This window comes from Poecilia reticulata, chromosome 1, assembly GCF_904066995.2.
Source record: "Poecilia reticulata chromosome 1, P_reticulata-male-v2, whole genome shotgun sequence".
In the NCBI taxonomy this organism is placed as follows: domain Eukaryota; kingdom Metazoa; phylum Chordata; class Actinopteri; order Cyprinodontiformes; family Poeciliidae; genus Poecilia; species Poecilia reticulata.
In genome coordinates this window covers 11,682,051-11,706,149 of record NC_088830.1, presented here as the reverse complement: position 1 = coordinate 11,706,149, position 24,099 = coordinate 11,682,051, and the positions used below count along the sequence as shown (strand labels likewise).

At 36.2% G+C, this 24,099-nt stretch overlaps 3 protein-coding genes and 1 long non-coding RNA gene across 4 annotated transcripts; all 4 read right to left on the bottom strand.

Moving 5' to 3' along the window:
• Nucleotides 1–1,096: 1,096 nt before the first annotated feature.
• LOC145551323 (uncharacterized) lies at nucleotides 1,097–2,285 on the bottom strand. The gene is made up of 4 exons (XR_014087137.1): nucleotides 2,019–2,285; nucleotides 1,859–1,921; nucleotides 1,234–1,335; nucleotides 1,097–1,161 (listed from the first exon to the last, which is right to left on the bottom strand). It is a non-coding gene; the product is annotated as an uncharacterized LOC145551323 (long non-coding RNA).
• A 2,396-nt stretch (nucleotides 2,286–4,681) lies between these two features.
• LOC145551315 (CMRF35-like molecule 5) lies at nucleotides 4,682–13,490 on the bottom strand. Its single transcript, XM_081605810.1, has 8 exons — nucleotides 13,354–13,490; nucleotides 12,693–13,016; nucleotides 11,936–12,256; nucleotides 11,301–11,578; nucleotides 11,140–11,202; nucleotides 9,880–9,978; nucleotides 9,734–9,792; nucleotides 4,682–4,789 (listed from the first exon to the last, which is right to left on the bottom strand). The coding sequence occupies exons 1-4, from the start codon at nucleotides 13,388–13,390 to the stop codon at nucleotides 11,391–11,393; spliced, it is 870 nt and encodes a 289-aa protein (XP_081461936.1). The 5' UTR covers nucleotides 13,391–13,490; the 3' UTR covers nucleotides 4,682–4,789; nucleotides 9,734–9,792; nucleotides 9,880–9,978; nucleotides 11,140–11,202; nucleotides 11,301–11,390.
• A 310-nt stretch (nucleotides 13,491–13,800) lies between these two features.
• On the bottom strand, nucleotides 13,801–20,865 carry LOC145551307 (polymeric immunoglobulin receptor-like). The gene is made up of 8 exons (XM_081605809.1): nucleotides 18,997–20,865; nucleotides 17,969–18,298; nucleotides 17,281–17,601; nucleotides 16,863–17,150; nucleotides 16,682–16,762; nucleotides 15,438–15,537; nucleotides 15,290–15,348; nucleotides 13,801–14,331 (listed from the first exon to the last, which is right to left on the bottom strand). Exons 1-7 carry the CDS (start codon nucleotides 19,025–19,027, stop codon nucleotides 15,318–15,320), a joined length of 1,182 nt encoding a protein of 393 aa, XP_081461935.1. The 5' UTR covers nucleotides 19,028–20,865; the 3' UTR covers nucleotides 13,801–14,331; nucleotides 15,290–15,317.
• Nucleotides 20,782–23,863, bottom strand: LOC145553660 (polymeric immunoglobulin receptor-like). Its single transcript, XM_081612465.1, has 8 exons — nucleotides 23,698–23,863; nucleotides 23,045–23,368; nucleotides 22,277–22,597; nucleotides 21,875–22,153; nucleotides 21,715–21,777; nucleotides 21,090–21,191; nucleotides 20,948–21,015; nucleotides 20,782–20,871 (listed from the first exon to the last, which is right to left on the bottom strand). Exons 1-8 carry the CDS (start codon nucleotides 23,732–23,734, stop codon nucleotides 20,782–20,784), a joined length of 1,284 nt encoding a protein of 427 aa, XP_081468591.1. The 5' UTR covers nucleotides 23,735–23,863.
• Nucleotides 23,864–24,099: the final 236 nt, after the last annotated feature.

The window sequence follows — 24,099 nt, the reverse complement described above, 5'->3', positions numbered from 1 at the left end:
ATGTAAAGAAACTGCTATCCTTGCATATATATAATAATAATTAGTGAGTATGTTGGATGGTAATTGATTTCATTATAGACCTGTTGAGAATCTGTCTAGAAAAAAACCACTTTTGTAAAATCTGCTAAGTGACGTCTGAAATTATTCACATCCCTAGAAGATTAAGATTTGTAATTATTTTCAAACAAGTAAGAGGTTTTGTTTAACATGATGTGAGGCAGATATTTCTAAAAATATATTTTGGATTCTCTTTTGGATAAGAATTTCAGTTGGAAAAATATTGACTGATTGATTTTATTTACATTTTCAAACTGTATTGTGAAAATTATTTACAACCTTCTCAACAAAGAACTTAATATCTTTATTACATTGCAACAATCACAATCTTCTGACTTTTGCATGTCTGCTCTATTGAGATGCTTCTTCTGCTGCTTTGAGCTCCAAGTGTTTTATGTATGAAGGCGCCCTAACATCAGACTAATCTTTGGCTCCCTCTCTGGCCTAGGTTGGGACTCAGATTGGGAAACTTCTGTAATGTTAAGATTACTTTGATGCAAAGGAAATCCTGAAATTAAAATAGGACTCTACTCCTAAATCTGCCATAGGTGTGAATAAATTTTGTCTTTGTGTAGATTCTTTGAAACTTCTTTTGAAATTCCTTCTTAGTTTCAGAAGCACAGCAGGAACAAAAGACTCATATTGTGACACAGAACAAATCGCCTGACCTTCACACAGGCTGACGTCAAAATGAAGGTTAATTTAACTTGTTCTATCTACATATAGTTTTAACACACTTCAATAATATTTCACATAAAAACTATTAAATATTAAAAACATGTACAAAAAAAACACACCAGCATTTGGTTCTTTACTGAGCTTTACTGTCACAAACACTGGTCACGTGTTTCCTAACTTCTGCAGGTCTCCTTTAAGGATGTTGTAGAGATCATTGTCATCATGACTCAACGTGTTTGGAGTGGAAGAGTTCATGAAGCAACATCTTCTTGTAACTCATAATCTAAAGAAATAAAGAAATAACATTTTATTTGCAGGCATAAAAAAATATTTTAGAGCTGAAGTTCTATATACTCACATCATTGATTCTCATCTCCACATTATTACTGTTAGCAGAGTTCAACACATTCACATTGATTCCATCCACTGAAAACACAAAGTAAACATGATGTGATTCTGTGAGGGATTCTGTTTAGTGTATAATCTGTATAAATGTACCTCGCTTGATCCTTGATTTGTACTTTAAAACCAGCAAAAGGACAAATGTCAGGATCAGAAGCAGAGCGAAGACCGCAGGCAGAACGTAGAATAAAGAAACATCTGAAAACAGGGAAATGGAGAAGTTAGCTGGTTCACAGAGCCCTCCACAGAAACACCACAGAATGACAGCATGAGTTACTTATTGTAGTCAGACTTGGTAGCCATGTTCCTGTTTTCTCGTTCTGTCTCCGCCAAATTTAGATGGTTTTCTTTATTGTTAATACATTTAAGTCAGGTATGGTAAGTCATTATATCTCCCACTTCAAGTTAAAACTTCAGTGGTATGACTCTTTATAAAGAGAAACTTGACTGGCTTATTTCAAAAATGGATGCATAGCAACACTTTGTTTTACTTTGTGCCCTGAAGTGTTGGTTGCTAAGAAGTGTCTGAATATGTGAAAGCTTTGTGAGTGTGGATGGTCAGGTGTGGATTGTTGTGTAAATCCATGAAAATTCAGTTAAAAAATCCAGTTTATGTTATGAAGCAGGTAAAATATCTGAACATCTGAAGATTTGAACTGGAATGAGAAGAGTGAAGAAACAACAAGAGAAATAGATGTAGAAACAAATCTAGAGAGCTTACCAGGATTATGTGATGGTGGCTGTGATGTAACCTGTTCAGCAGAGCTGGTTTCATGTGGAGAGCCTGTCAGAGAAAATACATAATATAATGTGGTAAAAAAACATTAACCTGGAATTTTTGTTGCATTTTATTATCCTATCTCTCTCTGTGCTGATCTCACCGACTGCCAGCTGTATCTTTATGAATCTCAGCTGAGAGTCTGAACCACAGTAGTATGTTCCTGCATCAGCTGCTTCCAGTTCAGTGATGATCACAGAGAAACAGCTGGAGGAGACATTGAGCAGCTTGAACTTTGTTTGGTTCTCCATCATGTCTGTGCAGTTGTTGTGTTGGTCTCCTTAACAGAGGAACTTCCTGTTATCATGTTGTTGTCCTGAATTAGGACACTGCAGAGTTACTGGACGTCCCTCGATGCCACTGATGTTGTACAACTCCAGTTCTGTCAGAGATTTTATAATACATTAAACTATATAAGATTTATTAATAAAATGTGCATCAATTTATAAAACACGTGCTTTTTACTGATTAAAGAATGGAGGTAACAGGGGAATATGAAGGACCTTTGACCTCCAGCTCAACAGCAGAGAAATCATCAAATCCTGAGTTTCTCTGGACTCCACAAAGATACGACCCAGAATCCTTCAGGGTCAGACTGGAAATGGTCACTGTGAATATTCCTGACTTCCTGTCATCAGAGAGTCTGAATCGTCCATCTTGTGTGTTGCTAGAGGTGATCACTGCCTGCTGTAGACATGTGGAGGGCCGGTTTCCTCTGCAGAAGAACTTCAGCTTGTGGACAGACTGAGAGTCGTACGGACAGCTGATGGTCACTGAACCTTCCTCAGTACTTTGGGTTTTATTCACCGTGTCGCAGCATCTGTCTGATAGGAAGATAAGAAAGTCTGTCAGATAGTAAAAGATATATATCTGTACAGTTAACCAGAAACACATGAATTAAGTAAATTAGAATATAAAACGTTGATCACGATCTGCTAATTCCTGGGTTTCAGATGACACAGTACTGACGTCAATTGATTAAAACCAAGCTAATTTTAACTGTAATGGTTCTGTGTTCCCTCAGTTTTAATTCTCTTTCTTGCCTCTCTAAGGCCTCAAAGTCTCAGTGTAGTTCAACATTTACTGTCAGTATAAATTAGCTCTGATCGTCTGATTGGCACTAAGACAGAAAGAGGGAAGTTCAAAGTGTTGCATCTAGAGTCGATTAACGGCGGAAACATTTCCTGCCAATTCATTATTCTCTGTAATCTGTAAAGTTTCGTATATTTTTGCTAAGTTTAATCTTCTAGTTAAAACTATTTACCTTTTCTTACTTCCAGCTTTACTTCAGTGTAGAGATCTATTAGTATTTTGGACACTCCACATTTGTATTTTCCAGCATCATCCAAACGAAGATCAGAGATGGTCACAGTGAAGATTCTTGATGTTTTGTCATCATAGGTGGAATATTTGTTCTGATTATTTTGTGATCTTGTGAAAACATCACTGTTTCTGCATGGGTCGTTACACAGATATTTCTCATAACTTTCATAACCTTTATCATATGGACAAGAAACATTCACATCTCTTCCTTCGTATCCAAACACTTGGATCAAACCTGCAGCAGGCTCACACAACACACAGCAGCTGGAGGCAGGAGAGAATAAACATTTAATTCAATGCAATTAACTTTAATTCACAATTACTGTCATTTGAACAAAAATATCATAAAATTCTTAGTCTGATCCTCAGCAAATAGTAATATATCAAAAGATAAGGCCATATATAAAAGACAACAGATAGCTTGTAAATGTACATATTTAAAAACAACTCGAAAAACAAAGTAGTATGACAGTTACAAGGCACCATCTTGTCTTTTGATTTTTTTTTTATAATGTTAAGATGACAAAATCTACTCCTGCTTTTTAAAGCCACTGGAAATGTTGGATTTATATTTGAATGAATATTAAAACTTACCAGACAAGATGAACAACACGACCTGGAAGCTCCACATCTTTGCATTACTGAATACGACAAACTAAACCAGAAATAATGTTGAAGTAAAGCATGAAGTGTTTTAAGGAAACCACATCGGTCTGCTAAGTTCAGCCCTCTGCACAAAACAAGCCTCATTAATGGGGTGTGAAATGATGTATCTCTCTATTTTTCAAATGTTGAAACTGAGCTCTGTCAAACGACCAGGAAACTAAGAAGAGTGATTATAATTAGAAAGATAAAATAAGTATTTAGAAAGTTGGAGAAAATGGTCATAGGAAATGTGGGAGGGCTGAGGTGCAGTGGTTAGCGCTGTATCATCTCAAACATATTTCCTGTTTAAATAAAAGTAAAACAGAACTTTATGTCTATAGTTTGCTTATTTGTTTCATCGATATTCTCCAGGTTCTTTTTCTCATTGCAAAAGCTGTTTATAGTAACAGAATCCAGAGAATAAAATGAGCATAAAGAAATAAGTTGTCACAAATTGAAGGTAAATTAAAATTATTTTAAAGTCAAAATGACAATGATAAACATCATAGAAACATAAAAAGATTACCAGAACAATTTAAGAGGATGGAAATATTAGATATAACAAGTGTTTTCCTCTACAGAAAATCTGATCACTCATGATTTAGTCTTAAAAAGAAACAAAGGCTGGTTTAATAAAAACTTTTATTATTGTGTGGCAAAAGTTAATGTAATAAAACAAGTTGCATCATTAAAACATTTAGCAATTAGCATGAAATCTTAAAACTAGTTTGAAATGTATATAATAATTTCCTTTGCAGAGCATTTCACATTTTGCTTTCCGACATCAGAATAAAGATCTTCATTTGTGGCGAAACTTTGTTCACATGTTGTTGAGAATCAGCAGCTTCATCGTTGCTCCTGGTTCTCTGATGTGAAGGTTGAGCTGTCTTCTGGATTTTCACAAACCTGAAAAATGATCATTTATGATATTCAGATAAATGAGTTATATTCCTGAGCAGACCAACTTATCTGGATGGATGTTCATAATCTGACAGGACAAAACCTGAAGGATCTGGATACAAAGAAAAAGTCAGATTCAACTGTGCACAAAACCATTCTGGAAGAAAATATTAATATAGGAGAAATGTATACAGAAATTACAGAATCCTTTTTGACTGGCGTGATATATATATATATAGAAGTTGATTGCATTTACAAACAACTTCTTAAATCCATCTGTTAATATTTGCCTAAGCATCTTTTGAGATGCAACAGAGACGTGCAGAAACTGAGCAGAAACAGTAACATTGACATTGAGTTACATTCATAATCTAACGTTGGCTCCAGCATTCATCATCTATCAGCCATCTGAGGAGACATTAGCGTCTTCTTCAGGATTGGAACAATAAACTCATCATACTTAGGAGCTGCTATGTCTGCAGTGTTTTGTGAAAAGTGCAATCATGATTTCACAGAAGAGCTGCAGATTAAACACATTTGATTGACACTGAGCTTTTTATGAACTGTGTGATGCTGTGAGAGCTCTGGTGGAGCCAGCTGCAGATTAACAAACCACCCATGGTGGTTTATTTGGGGTAATAAACCCCCAAATAAACCATCGTCCTGCTACTGCTTCTAACCGCCTTATTCAACCGTTTCACCAGAAGTAACATCTGGCTGTTGATCTCTGACTTATGTGATGTGATTGTGGCAACACTAAGATAGGAGTCTGGTACTCTGCTCCTCACAGCAGGGTACCAGAAGTTGTCAACAACGCCACCTTGGGAATTGCACCCAAGGAAGTACACTGCCAGTAGGCTCGAGGTTCGTGACCAGAGAGAACAAGACTTTTCCAAAAAAAAAAGGGATTACATTTATTGTTTCATGTTAAAAAAATAGACAAACATAAGGAACACAATAGGAAGGTATTGTACAGTACTGAGGCCTACCAGCAGGGGGAGGGAAGTCCAAATGGGAACTGGTTCCTAAAATAAATGTATAAATCCAAAATAAATCACCCCAAACACTTGTGAACAAGCATTCAATCGTGAAGAAACACGGCCACTCGCACAACACACAGTTCCAGTCTCCCAGGAGACCCGTCAGCTCTCAGCCTGGAGACAAGAGGGTGGGTAAAACAAGCAAATACAAAAACAAACACAATTACTACAATTTAAACTTGGCCAAAGACTAAAATGAGGTTACTTCCAACATAACCAATTAAAATCATCAATGCTTTAATAGAATATTCTAAAACAATCCATGGCTGCTACCTGCAGTGAGGTTTGAGGCTACACAAAACAATAGAATGTTCCAAAGTAACAAATTCAAACCAAAGGAAACCCAAAACTAAAGAAACTTAACGAAAAAACAGATTAAACAAAGCAGTTGCAAAAATGAAACAACATCAACCAATGAAACAAGATCTCATTTTAACTTGAATATTTCTATCCCGTAAAAAATCCATATCCAATTAAACATATTACCTCCTATACTTATCTGATGTAATTTAATCATTAACCCTTCCCTCCATAGCATATCGTATGCTTTTCCACATCAAAAAACACAGCAACAACAGTTTCCTTATTAATTTGAGCTTTTCTAATATCATCCTCTAAACAAAATAGGATCTATTGTTCCTCTTCCTCTACGAAAGCCACTCTGATAAGGAGCAATTAAATGTTTTGACTCCAAATATTGTGTCAATCTCTCATTCACCATCCTTTTCATCAGTTACACAAATTAGATGTTAAAGCTACTGGTCTGTAATTTCCAGGGTTACTATGATCTTTCCCAGGTTCTTCAATGGAATAACAATAGCTTCTTTCCACTTCCAAGGCAGTCTCCCCTCCTTCCAAATCTTATTGTATAAAATTAATTTATTTAAAACTTCCTCACTTACATGTCTTAACATAATATAACACACTTCATCTTTACCTGGAGCACTATTCCTAGTTCTATCCAAAGCTCTTTTCAGCTCTCCAATAGAGAAAGGATAATTCATCAGATCATTATTACTCTTTCTTCTTAAGATTCCATCATTTCCTTTCTAGTTTTCTCCCTTCCCTCTATTTCATTAACTGATCAATTTTCCCACTATGAATCTCTACAAATGCTCTCACTAACATATCAGCCTTTCCTTGTCAGTTACAGCAACTACATCATTTTTATTTAGTATAGGATAACTCCATTCCCTTCCATCTCCTCCCATTTTTTGATCATCCCCAAACATTCCCTAGTTTTGTACTACTGCCAATTGTGTCACAGAAACCTCTCCAGAATTCTCTTTTTGTCCTTCTTATTGTTCTCCTTACTTTTGCTTGTGACTTTTATATTCAATTAAATGTTGAAAATTATGAGACCTTTTAACCAATTTAAATGCTTTATTTCTTTCTCTAACTGCTTTTCTACACTCTTCATTCCATCATGGAACTAACTTTCTCCTATTTTTCCCTGATGTTTTTGGAATAGACTCCTCAGCAGCAGTTAAAATACTCTGACTAATCTCTTGGTTCATACTTTCAATACTGTGATCATTTTTAATATTTAAAATTTTCCTATCGCATAAGTTATAAAATTCCTCCCAATTTGCTTTCTCAAATATCCACTTTCCTCCTATCATTTCAGGTCTATGCACCTTATTTTGCTGATTATAATGTAGTGATCACTACCAAATGTCTTATTTTTAACTTGCCACACACATAATGGAGCTAAACAGCTAGAAACAAATGTCAAATCTAATACAGATTCCTTACCTGAATTTATATCAATTCTTGTCTTCTTACCATTATTCAAGGAAACCAGATTACTATCTAGAAATTCTTCTAAAATTTCCCCATTATAATCTACTTTTCCACTACCCCATAATGAATGATGTGCATTAAAGTCTCCACACCAAATAACATTTCCTTTCATATCCATCTCTTCAAGTTTGCTTAACTCAAGCTTTTTACAAGGATTGTAAAAATTTAAAATCAACATTACCTTCTCTTCCACCCATATTTCAATTGCAACATACTCCAAGTCTCTTTTCCTTCCAATAATTTTATATGGAATACCTTCCTTAATCAAAGAAAGACATCCTCCCCCATTTCCTTCTTCTCTATCATATCCAACTGCAATATATCCATTATTTTAAAATCCAAACAAAGCCTCAACCAAGTTTCCTGTATACAAATTATATCAGGTTTCTTTTAATTCATAAATAAACTGTTTAAAATCTTGCCCATTTGACAAAAGACTCCTCGCATTCCATTGTAAGATTGAGACTATCCTTGACTACACAGCTCTCCCCTTACGTCTTCCCACCGAATATTCTTTAAGTCTAAGCTATGGCATGCTGCCTTCACAATAATCTGAATCTTTTCCGTTTTGATTTCACGTCCGATGTTGCATTTATAACTCCTGCAATAAAAGCCACCATTTTCTTTTTTCCTCTTCTATTTTCTTTTCAATCATTTCCATAATTTTTAGATTATTTGCTTTCACCTGTTAGAGATTTCCCATTTTGTTTCTCTTTCTCAACTACTTTACACGCTTCTGCATATGCTACTTTCTGCGTAACTTTCGTTTTCTGTATAGTTGTCGTTTCATTACTTCGCATCCCCAAAAAGCAACACTATGCTCTCCTCCACAACTACAGCACTTTGGTTTAACTCCAACTCCACATTTACCATATTCATGGTCTCCAGAACATCGGGCACATCTCCTTTTCCCTTTACACATTTTTGCAACATGGCCAAATTCCTGACAGTTGAAGCACCTCACTGGTTTGGGCACGTATTCCCTGACACTAAATCTTATCAAACCAAAGGAAACCTCCTTTGGCATTTCTTCTGTTTCAAACTCCAACAACACAGTTTCTGTTTCAACCTTTTCTGTACCCCTTGTCATTCTCCGAGCTCCCTTTATTTCCTTGTTTCTTTCTTTCAAATTCTCAACTAAGTCCTTCATGTTAACACTCAACGGCACTCCTGTGATAATTCTTTGCTTTCATCATTTCTTTTTTCACCCACTTTAACAACTGCTCTGACTTTAACTTTACACACCCATCCAAGCTTTTTTGCCTTTTCAACTTGCCCTTCCGAATTACATCCAGTATTTTAGCATGTTTAATTTCCCCAACATGTGTTTTTAGTGCTTTTGTTAGTTTAATTGGATCAATCTTCTTGACTCCTTCTCCTTCATCAAATCTTATTATAATGTTCAGGTTTTATCTTTTTGGTGCTTCTTTTCCTTCCTCAATACCGTCATTATCGGCGTCTTCAGTGCTTTCCTCATTTCCTCTTTCGGCAGCAAGCTGCTTCTTTCCACCCTTTCCCACCAAGTACCACTCTTTATCTTCATTCTGCCCACTCCTTCCTTCCTCTTCACTACACCCCATACTATTACAGTCACTTCTTTCTAAATCCAACGTTGTCACGTTCCAATTTAAATCGCATTTATCACCAGACGACTCTCGTCTTGCCGTTTCTCAGCGTGGTCGGCAACCCGTATGTCGTGGCTAAGACCCTGAGCGTCAGCACCTCTTCGACCGCTAGCTCCCAGCTCGTATTCACCTGGTCTCCGGTGGGTCTCTTGTTGACAGTGAACACGCCTCATAAGCAACCAGGTGAGAGTCTGCCTTTATACTCTCCACCCTCATGAGGTGATTAGGGGCCAGGTGTTTTGAATATTGGGGCAGGCTTCTTCCTGCTACATGAAGAAAATGTTTCCATTGCAGTTTGTGAAATATATCTATTTCCATACGACTGAAGAACCACCTCATCCTAGTGCAACAACTTTTTATTGAAAACTCTACGTTTTTTCAAAATTGTTGTGTTTCTATGAAGCAAATTTATTTTATAGTTAATGGAAACATAATGTCCTCACAAGAAGAAATCTTTCAGAGCTGAAGCTTTGTGGACTTACATCATTGATCCTCTGGTCCTCAATAGCATCAGCAGTGTTCAGTACATTCATCTGGATTTCTACAGCAACAAAAAACATGGTCTCTGTTTGTTCTGGGTTTTTTCTTGTTTTTTAGTATTGTGTGTTGATGTTCTGGGTAAATTCACCTTGTTGCTTTAATTTTCTTTTAGGAATCATCAGAAGGACAAAAGGCAGGATCCACAGCAGAAACAGGACGACACGCAGGATGTGAAATAAGGTCAGATCTGAAAAGAAGAGAACTGAGTATTTAACAGGCCTGGTCAGAAAGTTTCCTGGAAACAGACACAGAGAATGAAAGCAGGTATTAATAATTTGAAACTTTGTTCAGAAGAATCAACACTAAACATTCAGACTTCATTTATGAAGGACAAGCAACAGGAAGGGCTGGTAGGTCCAGGATTGACCTGCGTTGGTTCAATTGGCTCTAAAGGGAGATTAGACACACTATGATAAAACTTCTAGAAAGAGAACAAGCTGCTATTGCTGGTTTATAAATCACTGAACAGTTTAGCGCCACAATGCATTAAAGATCTGCTGCTGTTGTATCAACCTTACAGACCTCTCAGGTCTTCTGCTTCTGCTTCTGCTTCTGCATCTCCAGAATCAAACATGGAGAAGCAGCATTCAGCTTCTATGCCCCACAGATCTGGAACAAACTTCCAGAAAACTGCACAACAGCTGAAACACTGAGTTCCTTTAAATCTGGACTAAAAACTCACTTATTTAGAAATTTAACAAAACTTGACTGAATGTAACATTTCAATTGTTGACTTTATATATTTTAGTTTTTTAAATGATGTAAAGCTCTAAGAAATACGTTCTAACTGAAATGTGCTATATAAAATATTTCATTTGATTTGATGGTTGATTTAATTTCAATATTAAAAATAGTAAAGAAGCTGGCCCACAACCAGATCGCTTCAGCTCCAAGCCAAGTGACTCTGGATCCTAAACTAGCTGCCTGCAGTCTGGACTGTTGATCAAATATTCTGCAGAGAAAGAAACCACACAATATGCCTGAAAGATGCAAGATTTCTCCTGTTGTGTCTCGAAATATACACAAACTTTTCATTTGAATTTTTCACTGACTTAACCTGGATTTTATGTTGCTTTGTTATTCTATCTCTCACGTTGAAGAGTCACATTCTATTGACTGTTTAACATCATATGAAATGGGTTGAACACCATTTCATAGAGGAACTTTGTTATTGGAAGACGGTGGACATCTGCAGCGCGTCCATTTGGCTGAGGGGAGAAGCCAACAAAACAACCTTCTCTAATTCTCCATTAATATATTTGAGTATTTGAATATCTGCTGTTTGTGGAAAAACAAGTGAAGGAATATCAGAAGTGGCACACAGAAACAGAAAATGTAAAGATTTTACCAGGTTTATGTGATGGTGGCTGTGATGTAACCTGTTCAGCCGAGCTGGTTTGATGTAGAGAGACTGTCAGAGGAAATATGAAACATAATGTAGTGAAAACAAAACTCAATCTGGATTTTTTGTTGCTTTTTGTTTTTTTTCTCTCACTGTGCTGATCTCACCGACTGCCAGCTGTATCTTTATGAATCTCAGCTGAGAGTCTGAACCACAGTAGTATGTTCCTGCATCAGCTGCTTCCAGTTCAGTGATGATCACAGAGAAACAGCAGGAGGAGACATTGAGCAGCTTGAACTTTGTTGGTTCTCCATCATGTCTGTGCAGTTGTTGTGTTGGTCTCCTTTACAGAGGAACTTCCTGTTATCATGTTGTTGTCCTGAATTAGGACACTGCAGAGTTACTGGACGTCCCTCGATGCCACTGATGTTGTACAACTCGAGTTCTGTCAGAGAGATTATATTCATACATAAATGTATATAAGATTTACTGATAAAATATCTGTGCATCAATTTATAAAACCTGTGCTCTTTTACTGATTAAAAAATGGGGGAAAAAATGAAGAAATGCTATGATCTCTATTATCATGTTGTTGTCCTGAATTAGGACACTGCAGAGTTACTGGATGTCCCTCGATGCCACTGATGTTGTACGACTCCAAGCAGAACAATTCTGCCAGAGAAAGAAATATTAATAACTGTTGTATTTGTACACTTAGTAAGATTATATATTAAATTAGTAAAGAATAAACATTTATATTGATCCCTTAGTTTTTTCTTAATAAGGCAGAATGATCTCTCACCTTTGACCTCCAGCTCAACAGCAGTGAAAGCATCAAATTCTGAGTTTCTCTGGACTCCACAAAGATACGACCCAGAATCCTTCAGGGTCAGACTGGAAATGGTCACTGTGAATATTCCTGACTTCCTGTCATCAGAGAGTCTGAATCGTCCATCTTGTGTGTTGCTAGAGGTGATCACTGCCTGCTGTAGACATGTGGAGGGCCGGTTTCCTCTGCAGAAGAACTTCAGCTTGTGGACAGACTGAGAGTCGTACGGACAGCTGATGGTCACTGAACCTTCCTCAGTACTTTGGGTTTTATTCACCGTGTCGCAGCATCTGTCTGATAGGAAGATAAGAAAGTCTGTCAGATAGTAAAAGATATATATCTGTACAGTTAACCAGAAACACATGAATTAAGTAAATTAGAATATAAAACGTTGATCACGATCTGCTAATTCCTGGGTTTCAGATGACACAGTACTGACGTCAATTGATTAAAACCAAGCTAATTTAACTGTAATGGTTCTGTGTTCCCTCAGTTTTAATTCTCTTTCTTGCCTCTCTAAGCCCTCAAAAGTCTCTCACTGTAGTTCAACATTTACTGTCAGTATAAATTAGTTCTGACCGTCTGATTGCACTAAGACAGAAAGAGGGAAGTTCAAAGTGTTGCATCTCAGAGTCGATTAACGCCGGAAACATTTCTGCCAATTCATTATTTTCTGTATCCTCTGTAAAGTTTTGTATATTTTGCTAATCTTCCAGTTAAAACTATTTACCTTTTCTTACTTCCAGCTTTACTTCAGTGTAGAGATCTCTTAGTATTTTGGACACTCCACATTTGTAATTTCGGGCATCATCCAAATGAAGATCAGAGATGGTCACAGTGAAGATTCTTGATGTTTTGTCATCATAGGTGGAATATTTGTTCTGATGTTTTTGTGATCTTGTGAAAACATCACTGTTTCTGCATGGGTCGTTACACAGATATTTCTCATAACTTTCATAACCTTCATCATATGGACAAGAAACATTCACATCTCTTCCTTCGTATCCAAACACTTGGATCAAACCTGCAGCACGGCTCACACAACACACAGCAGCTGGAGGCAGGAGAGAATAAACATTTAATTCAATGCAATTAACTTTAATTCACAATTATTGTCATTTGAACAAAAATATCATAAAATTCTTAGTCTGAATCCTCAGCAAATAGTAAATATATAAAAAGATAAGGCCATATATAAAAGACAACAGATAGCTTGTAAATGTACATATTTAAAAACAAATAGACAAACAAAAGTAGTATGACAGTTACGAGGCACCATCTTGTTTTTTGATTTTATTCTAAATTTTTATGATGTTAAGATGACAAAATCTACTCCTGCTTTAAAAAGCCACTGGAAAATGTTGGATTTATATTTGGATATTAAAACTTACCAGACAAGATGAACAACACGACCTGGAAGCTCCACATCTTTGCATTACTGAAAACGACAAACTAAACCAGAAATAATGTTGAAGTAAAGCATGAAGTGTTTTAAGGAAACCACATCGGTCTGCTAAGTTCAGCCCTCTGCACAAAACAAGCCTCAGAAATGGGGTGTGAAATGATGCATCTCTCTATTTTTCAAATGCTGAAACTGAGCTCTGTCAAAACGACCAGGAAACTAAGAAGACGTGATTATAATTAGAAAGATAAAAATAAGTATTTAGAAAGTTGGAGGAAAAGGTCATAGGAAATGTGGGAGGGCTGAGGTGCAGTGGTTAGCGCTGTATCATCTCAAACATATTTCCTGTTTAAATAAAAGTAAAGCAGAACTTTGTCTATAGTTTGCTTATTTGTTTTCATCGATGTTCTCCAGGTTCTTTTTCTCATTGCAAAAGCTGTTTATAGTGACAGAATCCAGAGAATAAAATGAGCATAAAGAAATAAGTTGTCACAAATTGAAGGTAAAATTAAAATGTATTTTTAAAGTCAAAATGACAAATGATAAACATCATAGAAACATAAAAAGATTACCAAAACAATTTAAGAGGATGGAAATATTGCAGATATAACAAGTGTTTTCCTCTACAGAAAACCTGATCACCTTCATAATTTAGTCTTAATTTAAAAAGAAACAAAGGCTGTTTTAATAAAAACTCTTATTTATTATGGTGTGGCAAAAGTTAATGTAATAAAACAAGTTACATCATTAAAACATTTAGCAATTAGCATGAAATCTTAAAACTAGTTTGAAATGTATATAATAATTTCCTTTGCAGAGCATTTCACCATTTTGCTTTCCGACAATCAGAATAAAAATCTTCATTTGTGGCGAAACTTTGTTCACATGTTGTTGAGAATCAGCAGCTTCATCGTTGCTCCTGGTTCTCTGATGTGAAGGTTGAGCTGTCTTCTGGATTTTCACAAACCTGAAAAATGATCATTTATGATATTCAGATAAATGAGTTATATTCCTGAGCAGACCAATTTATCTGGATGGATGTTCATAATCTGACAGGACAAAACCTGAAGGATCTGGATACAAAGAAAAAGTCAGATTCAACTGTGCACAAAACCAATCTGGAAGAAAAAATATTAATATAGGAGAAATGTATACAGAAATTACAGAATCCTTTTTGACTGGCGTGATTTATATATATATATAGAAGTTTGATTGCATTTACAAACAAACTTCTTAAATCCATCTGTTAATATTTTGCCTAAGCATCTTTTGAGATGCAACAGAGACGTGCAGAAACTGAGCAGAAACAGTAACATTGACATTGAGTTACATTCATAATCTAACGTTGGCTCCAGCATTCATCATCTATCAGCCATCTGAGGAGACATTAGCGTCTTCCTCAGGATTTGGAGCAATAAACTCATCATACTTAGGAGATGCTATGTCTGCAGTGTTTTGTGGAAAGTGCAATCATGATTTCACAGAAGAGCTGCAGATTAAACACATTTGATTGACACTGAGCTTTTTATGAACTGTGTGATGCTGTGAGAGCTCTGGTGGAGCCAGCTGCAGATTAACAAACCACCCATGGTGGTTTATTTGGGGGTAAATAAACCCCCAAATAAACCATCGTCCTGCTACTGCTTCTAACCGCCTTATTCAACCGTTTCACCAGTAGTAACATCCGGCTGTTGATCTCTGACTTATGGGATGTGAAGAAAATGTTTCCATTGCAGTTTGTGAAATATATCTATTTCCATACGACTGAAGAACCACCTCATCCTTGTGCAACAACTTTTTTTTTGAAAACTCTACGTTTGTTCAAAATTGTTGTGTTTCTATGAAGCAAATTTATTTTATAGTTAATGGAAACATAATGTCCTCACAAGAAGAAATCTTTCAGAGCTGAAGCTTTGTGGACTTACATCATTGATCCTCTGGTCCTCAATAGCATCAGCAGTGTTCAGTACATTCATCTGGATTTCTACAGCAACAAAAAACATGATCTCTGTTTGTTCTGGGATTTTTTTCTTGTTTTTTAGTATTGTGTGTTGATGTTCTGGGTAAATTCACCTTGTTGCTTTAATTTTCTTTTTAGGAATCATCAGAAGGACAAAAGGCAGGATCCACAGCAGAAACAGGACGACACGCAGGATGTAAAATAAGGTCAGGTCTGAAAAGAAGAGAACTGAGTATTTAACAGGCCTGGACAGAAAGTTTCCTGGAAACAGACACAGAGAATGAAAGCAGGTATTAATAATTTGAAACTTTGTTTAGAAGAATCAACACAAAACATTCAGACTTCATTTATGAAGGACAAGCAACAGGAAGGGCTGGTAGGTCCAGGATTGACCTGCGTTGGTTCAATTGGCTCTAAAGGGAGATTAGACACACTATGATAAAACTTCTAGAAAGAGAACAAGCTGCTACTGCTAGTTTATAAATCACTGAACAGTTTAGCACCACAATGCATTAAAGATCTGCTGCTAATGTATCAACCTTACAGACATTTCAGGTCTTCTGCTTCTCGTTCTGGTTCTGCATCTCCAGAACCAAACATGGAGAAGCAGCATTCAGCTTCTATGCCCCACAGATCTGGAACAAACTTCCAGAAAACTGCACAACAGCTAAAATACTGATTTCCTTTAAATCTGGACTAAAAACTCACTTGTTTAGAAATTTAACAACACTTGACTGAATGTAACATTTCAATTGTTGACTTTATATTTTTTTGTTTTTTTTAATGATGTAAAGCTCTAAGAAATACCTTCTAACTGAAATGTGCTATATAAAAAAATGTATTTGGTTTGATGGTTGACTTAATTTCAATATTAAAAATAGTAAAGAAGCTGGCCCTCAACCAGATCGCTTCAGCTCCAAGCCAAGTGACTCTGGATCCTAAACTAGCTGCCTGCAGTCTGGACTGTTGATAAAATATTCTGCAGAGAAAGAAACCACACAATATGCCTGAAAGATGCAAGATTTCTCCTGTTGTGTCTCGAAATATACACAAACTTTTCATGTAAATTTTTCACTGACTTAACCTGCATTTTATGTTGCTTTGTTATTCTATCTCTCACGTGGAAGAATCACATTCTATTGACTGTTTAACATCATATGAAATGGGTTGAACACCTTTGGATTGGAAGACGGTGGACATCTGCAGCACGTCCATTTGGCTGAGGGGAGAAGCCAACAAAGCAACCTTCTCTAATTCTCCATTAATATATTTGAGTATTTGAATATCTGCTGTTTGTGGAAAAACAAGTGAAGGAATATCAGGGGAAGCACAGAGAAAGAAAATGTAAATAGTTTACCAGGTTTATGTGATGGTGGCTGTAATGTAACCTGTTCAGAAGAGCTGGTTGGAGCCACAGAGCTGGTTTGATGAAGAGAGACTGTCAGAGGAAATACGAAACATAATGTAGTGAAAACCAAACTCAATCTGGATTTTTTTTGTTGCTTTTTGTTTTTTTTCTCTCTCTGTGCTGATCTCACCGACTGCCAGCTGTATCTTTATGAATCTCAGCTGAGAGTCTGAACCACAGTAGTATGTTCCTGCATCAGCTGCTTCCAGTTCAGTGATGATCACAGAGAAACAGCAGGAGTAGACATTGAGCAGCTTGAACTTTGTTTGGTTCTCCATCATGTCTGTGCAGTTGTTGTGTTGGTCTCCTTTACAGAGGAACTTCCTGTTATCATGTTGTTGTCCTGAATTAGGACACTGCAGAGTTACTGGACGTCCCTCGATGCCACTGATGTTGTACGACTCCAGACAGAACAATTCTGCCAGAGAAGGAAATATTAATAACTGTTGCATTTGTACACTTAGTAAGATTCAATATTAAATTAATAAAGAATACACATTTATATTAACCCCTTAGTTTTTTCTTAATAAGGCAGACTGACCTCTCACCTTTGACCTCCAGCTCAACAGCAGTGAAAGCATCAAATCCTGAGTTTCTCTGGACTCCACAAAGATACGACCCAGAATCCTTCAGGGTCAGACTGGAAATGGTCACTGTGAATATTCCTGACTTCCTGTCATCAGAGAGTCTGAATCGTCCATCTTGTGTGTTGCTAGAGGTGATCACTGCCTGCTGTAGACATGTGGAGGGCCGGTTTCCTCTGCAGAAGAACTTCAGCTTGTGGACAGACTGAGAGTCGTACGGACAGCTGATGGTCACTGAACCTTCCTCAGTACTTTGGGTTTTACTCACCGTGTCGCAGCATCTGTCTGATAGGAAGATAATCTATATAAACCAACAAAAAATACTAGACAAAATGTTCACATAAAACAAAGTTATACTTTTTTGATAGAGATTTATATTCAACATAAACCAGTAAAGTTGTGTTTTTGTATTAATATGTCTGCATCGATGTGTAAACATATTTATTTTCCACATTGAAGCTAATTCAGATTTGCAGATACATGATAAATCAAAATTAGAAAATGCATTTTGCTTCTAATAATAGCTAAATTTAAGACTACACATTGACTAAAATTGTATATCAACATGGTTAGATGTTGATGCTTCATTTAATTCATTTTAATTTGCTGTGGAATCTCTAGTGAAATATAAAAACATTAACTTATTATTTACCTTTTTTTATGTGCAGTTTTACTTCAGTGTAGAGATCTTTATACCACTGCCTACTGACTCCACACCAGTATTTCCCAGCATCATGTGATCGAAGATCAGAGATGGTCACTGTGACGACTCTGTTCTTCTTATCATCAGTGATGGAATATTTGTCCTTATTTTTCTGTTTTGTTGTAATGAGAACATCACTGGAGCCACAGTCATTCTTACAAAAGTACTTTTCATTTTCCTCATAGTTCCACCCATATGAGCAGGAAAATGTTACATCTCTGCGCTCGTATCCAAACACATGGATCAAACCTTTAGCACTGATCACAAAACTCAGAGCTGCTGCAGACAGAAAACAACATCAGTTTAGTTTTTATGATTCAACATGTGAATGCAGTGGAAGATTTTAGTCATCACTTGTTTATATAGTCAAGAAAATCTGCTTAAGAGTATAAGCCACCACATAAATTATTAGCATTCCAGTGTATTATATGTGTTTTTTAGACTGAAATTGACCGAAATACCATGTTAAATCAAAAAGGAAAAAAAATGAACCAAAATGCAGACAGCGTTTCACTAGGATGCCTAAAGTGAGGAGCCCCTAAAGTGATGTCATGATTTCAAGAATTTGTAATAAAGAGACAGAGTATGGGGAAGAAGATGGCGGTCGTTCCTTCATTCACTGAAGCTATTCATGTTTACAGGCTTTCAACTCAGACGAAAGGAGAAACAAAGACATCAATAAACATCAATTGTTGCAATTGTTTTGACCCAGCTGAGACGTGTAACATGAACTATACAATATTTTTTACAAGTTTTGTAAAACTACTTTTTCAAATAAAAAGCACAATCAGTTTGTATCAGATGAGATAAATAAGACTAACACATTTCAGTCAACACAAACAGGAAGTGCTACTGAGTCTTTAAGTAATTGTTATATACTTTAAAAACACATTTTATTTTAATTAAATACATTTCATCATAACATTAAAGCAAACTGCTGTAGAAATTTCTGTTGTAGATCATATATTATATCTTACTGCAGATGATGATGTGTCGATGGCTCCACATCTCTCTGTTCTTTGAGACCAGAGCTGAACTGAGGCAGAAGTTATTTTAAACTGAGACATTTAGAGGAACCATCAGATCTATTAAGGATCCTGACACTCAGACGCTTTAACACCCTTTGAACGTGTCGACTAAACTCACAAGTGTGAAACATCTTGTTTCTGCATTGGTCAAATGATAACTCTGCAGCCGAGGTGCTCACAAGCTTTACTCACAAAACCAGGAAATAGATTTTTTTTGCCACATCAAAGTGAGGGTGGAGCTTTGAGAGACTCTTGAGTTCTGGTTTTAATTTCAGCTTTGTAGATCTTCATGTTTGGACTTAAGATGTTCTTTTCCTTAAATGTTTTCTTCAGGAACTTGATTTGTTTTCACATCAAGAAATGAGCCAACGTAAAGGCTCTTTTTAGCTTTTGCTATTAAAAAAAGATTTAGAATAATAAAACAAGATTACATAATTTTTCAGGGAAAACCAACTTGATTGGTTCTTTTTCATTTGTTCATGTGCATATAACTTCTGGTTTAACAGGGAAGTTTACAGCATGTTAAGTTGGAGCATCAGTAACACCTGTAACCATGGAGACGGCACCAGCTTCCTGTCTTTCACCGCCTGCTCCAGGTGGTTTATCTGCATTTTCCATTGAATGTTTCTGTTTGTTCAAAGAAAATTTTATATCAGTTAGTGGTGTAGATCATCCATGAGCCTCATGTTTACCTAAAATAAACTGAACTACTTTATTTAAGCAAAATAACATTAATAACTTATATCCTACCAGGAGTCTTATAGCCTGCATTTCAAGAACTTGCTGGTATTTTCAAGGAATGTAAAGAAACTGCTATCCTTGCATATATATATAATAATAATTTAGTGAGTATGTTGGATGGTAATTGATTTCATTATAGACCTGTTGAGAATCTGTCTAGAAAAAAAACACTTTTTGTAAAATCTGCTAGTGACGTCTGAAATTATTCACATCCCTAGCAGATTAAGATTTGTAATTATTTTCAAACAAGTAAGAGGTTTTGTTTTAACATGATGTGAGGCAGATATTTCTAAAAATATTATTTTGGATTCTTCTTTTGGATAAGAATTTTCAGTTGGAAAAATATTGACTGATCTGATTTTATTTACATTTTCAAACTGTATTGTGAAAATTATTTACAACCTTCTCAACAAAGAACTTAAATATCTTTATTTACATTGCAACAATCACAATCTTCTGACTTTTGCATGTCTGCTCTATGAAGATGCTTCATCTACTGCAAGTGTTTAATGTATGAAGGCGCCGTAACATCAGACTAATCTTTGGCTCCCTCTCTGGCCTAGGTTGGGACTCAGATTGGGAAACTTCTGTAATGTTAAGATTACTTTGATGCAAAGGAAAATCCTGAAATTAAAATAGGACTCTACTTCTAAATCTGCCATACGTGTGAATAAATTTTGTCTTTGTGTAGATTCTTTGACACTTCTTTTGAAATTCCTTCTTGGTTTCAGAAACACAACAAGAACAAAAGACTCATATTGTGAAACAGTGAACAGATCGCCTGACCTTCACACATGCTGACGTCAAAATGAAGGTCAAATTGACTTGTTCTATCTACATATAGTTTTAACACACTTCAATAACATTTTCACATAAAAACTATTAAATATTAAAAACATGTCTAAATAAAAACACACCAGCATTTGGTTCCTTTACTGAGCTTTTACTGTCACAAACACTGGTTACATGTTTCCTAACTTCTGCAGGTCTCCTTTAAAGGATGTTGTAGAGATCATTGTCATGGCTCAACGTGTTTGGAGTGGAAGAGTTCATGAAAGCAACATCTTCTTGTAACTCGTAGATCTAAAGAAATAAAAGAAATAATATTTTACTTGCAGGCAGAAAAAAATATTTTATAGTTGAAGTTTTGTTTACTCACATCATTGATTCTCATCTCTACATTATTACTGTTAGCAGAGTTCAACACATTCACATTGATTCCATCCACTGAAAACACAAAGTAAACATGATGTGATTCTGTGAGGGATTTCTGTGTTAGTGTATAATCTGTATAAATGTACCTCGCTTGATTCTTGATTTGTACTTTAAAACCAGCAAAAGGACAAATGTCAGGATCAGAAGCAGAGCGAAGACCGCAGGCAGAACGTAGAATAAAGAAACATCTGAAAACAAGGAAATGGAGAAGTTAGCTGGTTCACAGAGCCCTCCACAGAAACACCACAGAATGACAACATGAGTTACTTGTTGTAGTCAGACTTGATAGCCATGTTCCTGTTTTCTCGTTCTGTCTCCGCCAAATTTAGATGGTTTTCTTTATTGTTAATACATTTAAGTCAGGTATGGTAAGTCATTATATCTCCCACTTCAAGTTAAAACTTCAGTGGTATGACTCTTTATAAAGAGAAACTTGACTGGCTTATTTCAAAAATGGATGCATAGCAACACTTTGTTTTACTTTGTGCCCTGAAGTGTTGGTTGCTAAGAAGTGTCTGAATATGTGAAAGCTTTGTGAGTGTGGATGGTCAGGTGTGGATTGTTGTGTAAATCCATGAAAATTCAGTTAAAAAATCCAGTTTATGTTATGAAGCAGGTAAAATATCTGAACATCTGAAGATTTGAACTGGAATGAGAAGAGTGAAGAAACAACAAGAGAAATAGATGTAGAAACAAATCTAGAGAGCTTACCAGGATTATGTGATGGTGGCTGTGATGTAACCTGTTCAGCAGAGCTGGTTTCATGTGGAGAGCCTGTCAGAGAAAATACATAATATAATGTGGTAAAAAAACATTAACCTGGAATTTTTGTTGCATTTTATTATCCTATCTCTCTCTGTGCTGATCTCACCGACTGCCAGCTGTATCTTTATGAATCTCAGCTGAGAGTCTGAACCACAGTAGTATGTTCCTGCATCAGCTGCTTCCAGTTCAGTGATGATCACAGAGAAACAGCTGGAGGAGACATTGAGCAGCTTGAACTTTGTTTGGTTCTCCATCATGTCTGTGCAGTTGTTGTGTTGGTCTCCTTTACAGAGGAACTTCCTGTTATCATGTTGTTGTCCTGAATTAGGACACTGCAGAGTTACTGGACGTCCCTCGATGCCACTGATGTTGTACAACTCCAGTTCTGTCAGAGATTTTATAATACATTAAACTATATAAGATTTATTGATAAAATGTGCATCAATTTATAAAACACGTGCTCTTTTACTGATTAAAGAATGGAGGTAACAGGGGGAATATGAAGGACCTTTGACCTCCAGCTCAACAGCAGAGAAAGCATCAAATCCTGAGTTTCTCTGGACTCCACAAAGATACGACCCAGAATCCTTCAGGGTCAGACTGGAAATGGTCACTGTGAATATTCCTGACTTCCTGTCATCAGAGAGTCTGAATCGTCCATCTTGTGTGTTGCTAGAGGTGATCACTGCCTGCTGTAGACATGTGGAGGGCCGGTTTCCTCTGCAGAAGAACTTCAGCTTGTGGACAGACTGAGAGTCGTACGGACAGCTGATGGTCACTGAACCTTCCTCAGTACTTTGGGTTTTATTCACCGTGTCGCAGCATCTGTCTGATAGGAAGATAAGAAAGTCTGTCAGATAGTAAAAGATATATATCTGTACAGTTAACCAGAAACACATGAATTAAGTAAATTAGAATATAAAACGTTGATCACGATCTGCTAATTCCTGGGTTTCAGATGACACAGTACTGACGTCAATTGATTAAAACCAAGCTAATTTTAACTGTAATGGTTCTGTGTTCCCTCAGTTTTAATTCTCTTTCTTGCCTCTCTAAGGCCTCAGAGTCTCACTGTAGTTCAACATTTACTGTCAGTATAAATTAGCTCTGATCGTCTGATTGCACTAAGACAGAAAGAGGGAAACTCAAAGTGTTGCATCTCAGAGTCGATTAACGCCGGAAACATTTCTGCCAATTCATTATTCTCTGTATCATCTGTAAAGTTTCGTATATTTTGCTAACTCAAATGTTTAATCTTCCAGTTAAAACTATTTACCTTTTCTTACTTCCAGCTTTACTTCAGTGTAGAGATCTCTTAGTATTTTGGACACTCCACATTTGTAATTTCGGGCATCATCCAAATGAAGATCAGAGATGGTCACAGTGAAGATTCTTGATGTTTTGTCATCATAGGTGGAATATTTGTTCTGATGTTTTTGTGATCTTGTGAAAACATCACTGTTTCTGCATGGGTCGTTACACAGATATTTCTCATAACTTTCATAACCTTCATCATATGGACAAGAAACATTCACATCTCTTCCTTCGTATCCAAACACTTGGATCAAACCTGCAGCACGGCTCACACAACACACAGCAGCTGGAGGCAGGAGAGAATAAACATTTAATTCAATGCAATTAACTTTAATTCACAATTATTGTCATTTGAACAAAAATATCATAAAATTCTTAGTCTGAATCCTCAGCAAATAGTAAATATATAAAAAGATAAGGCCATATATAAAAGACAACAGATAGCTTGTAAATGTACATATTTAAAAACAACTCGAAAAACAAAGTAGTATGACAGTTACGAGGCACAATATTGTTTTTTGATTTTTTTTTTATAATGTTAAGATGACAAAATCTACTCCTGCTTTAAAAAGCCACTGGAAAATGTTGGATTTATATTTGGATATTAAAACTTACCAGACAAGATGAACAACACGACCTGGAAGCTCCACATCTTTGCATTACTGAAAACGACAAACTAAACCAGAAATAATGTTGAAGTAAAGCATGAAGTGTTTTAAGGAAACCACATCGGTCTGCTAAGTTCAGCCCTCTGCACAAAACAAGCCTCAGAAATGGGGTGTGAAATGATGCATCTCTCTATTTTTCAAATGCTGAAACTGAGCTCTGTCAAAACGACCAGGAAACTAAGAAGATGTGATTATAATTAGAAAGATAAAAATAAGTATTTAGAAAGTTGGAGGAAAAGGTCATAGGAAATGTGGGAGGGCTGAGGTGCAGTGGTTAGCGCTGTATCATCTCATCAAACATATTTCCTGTTTAAATAAAAGTAAAGCAGAACTTTATGTCTATAGTTTG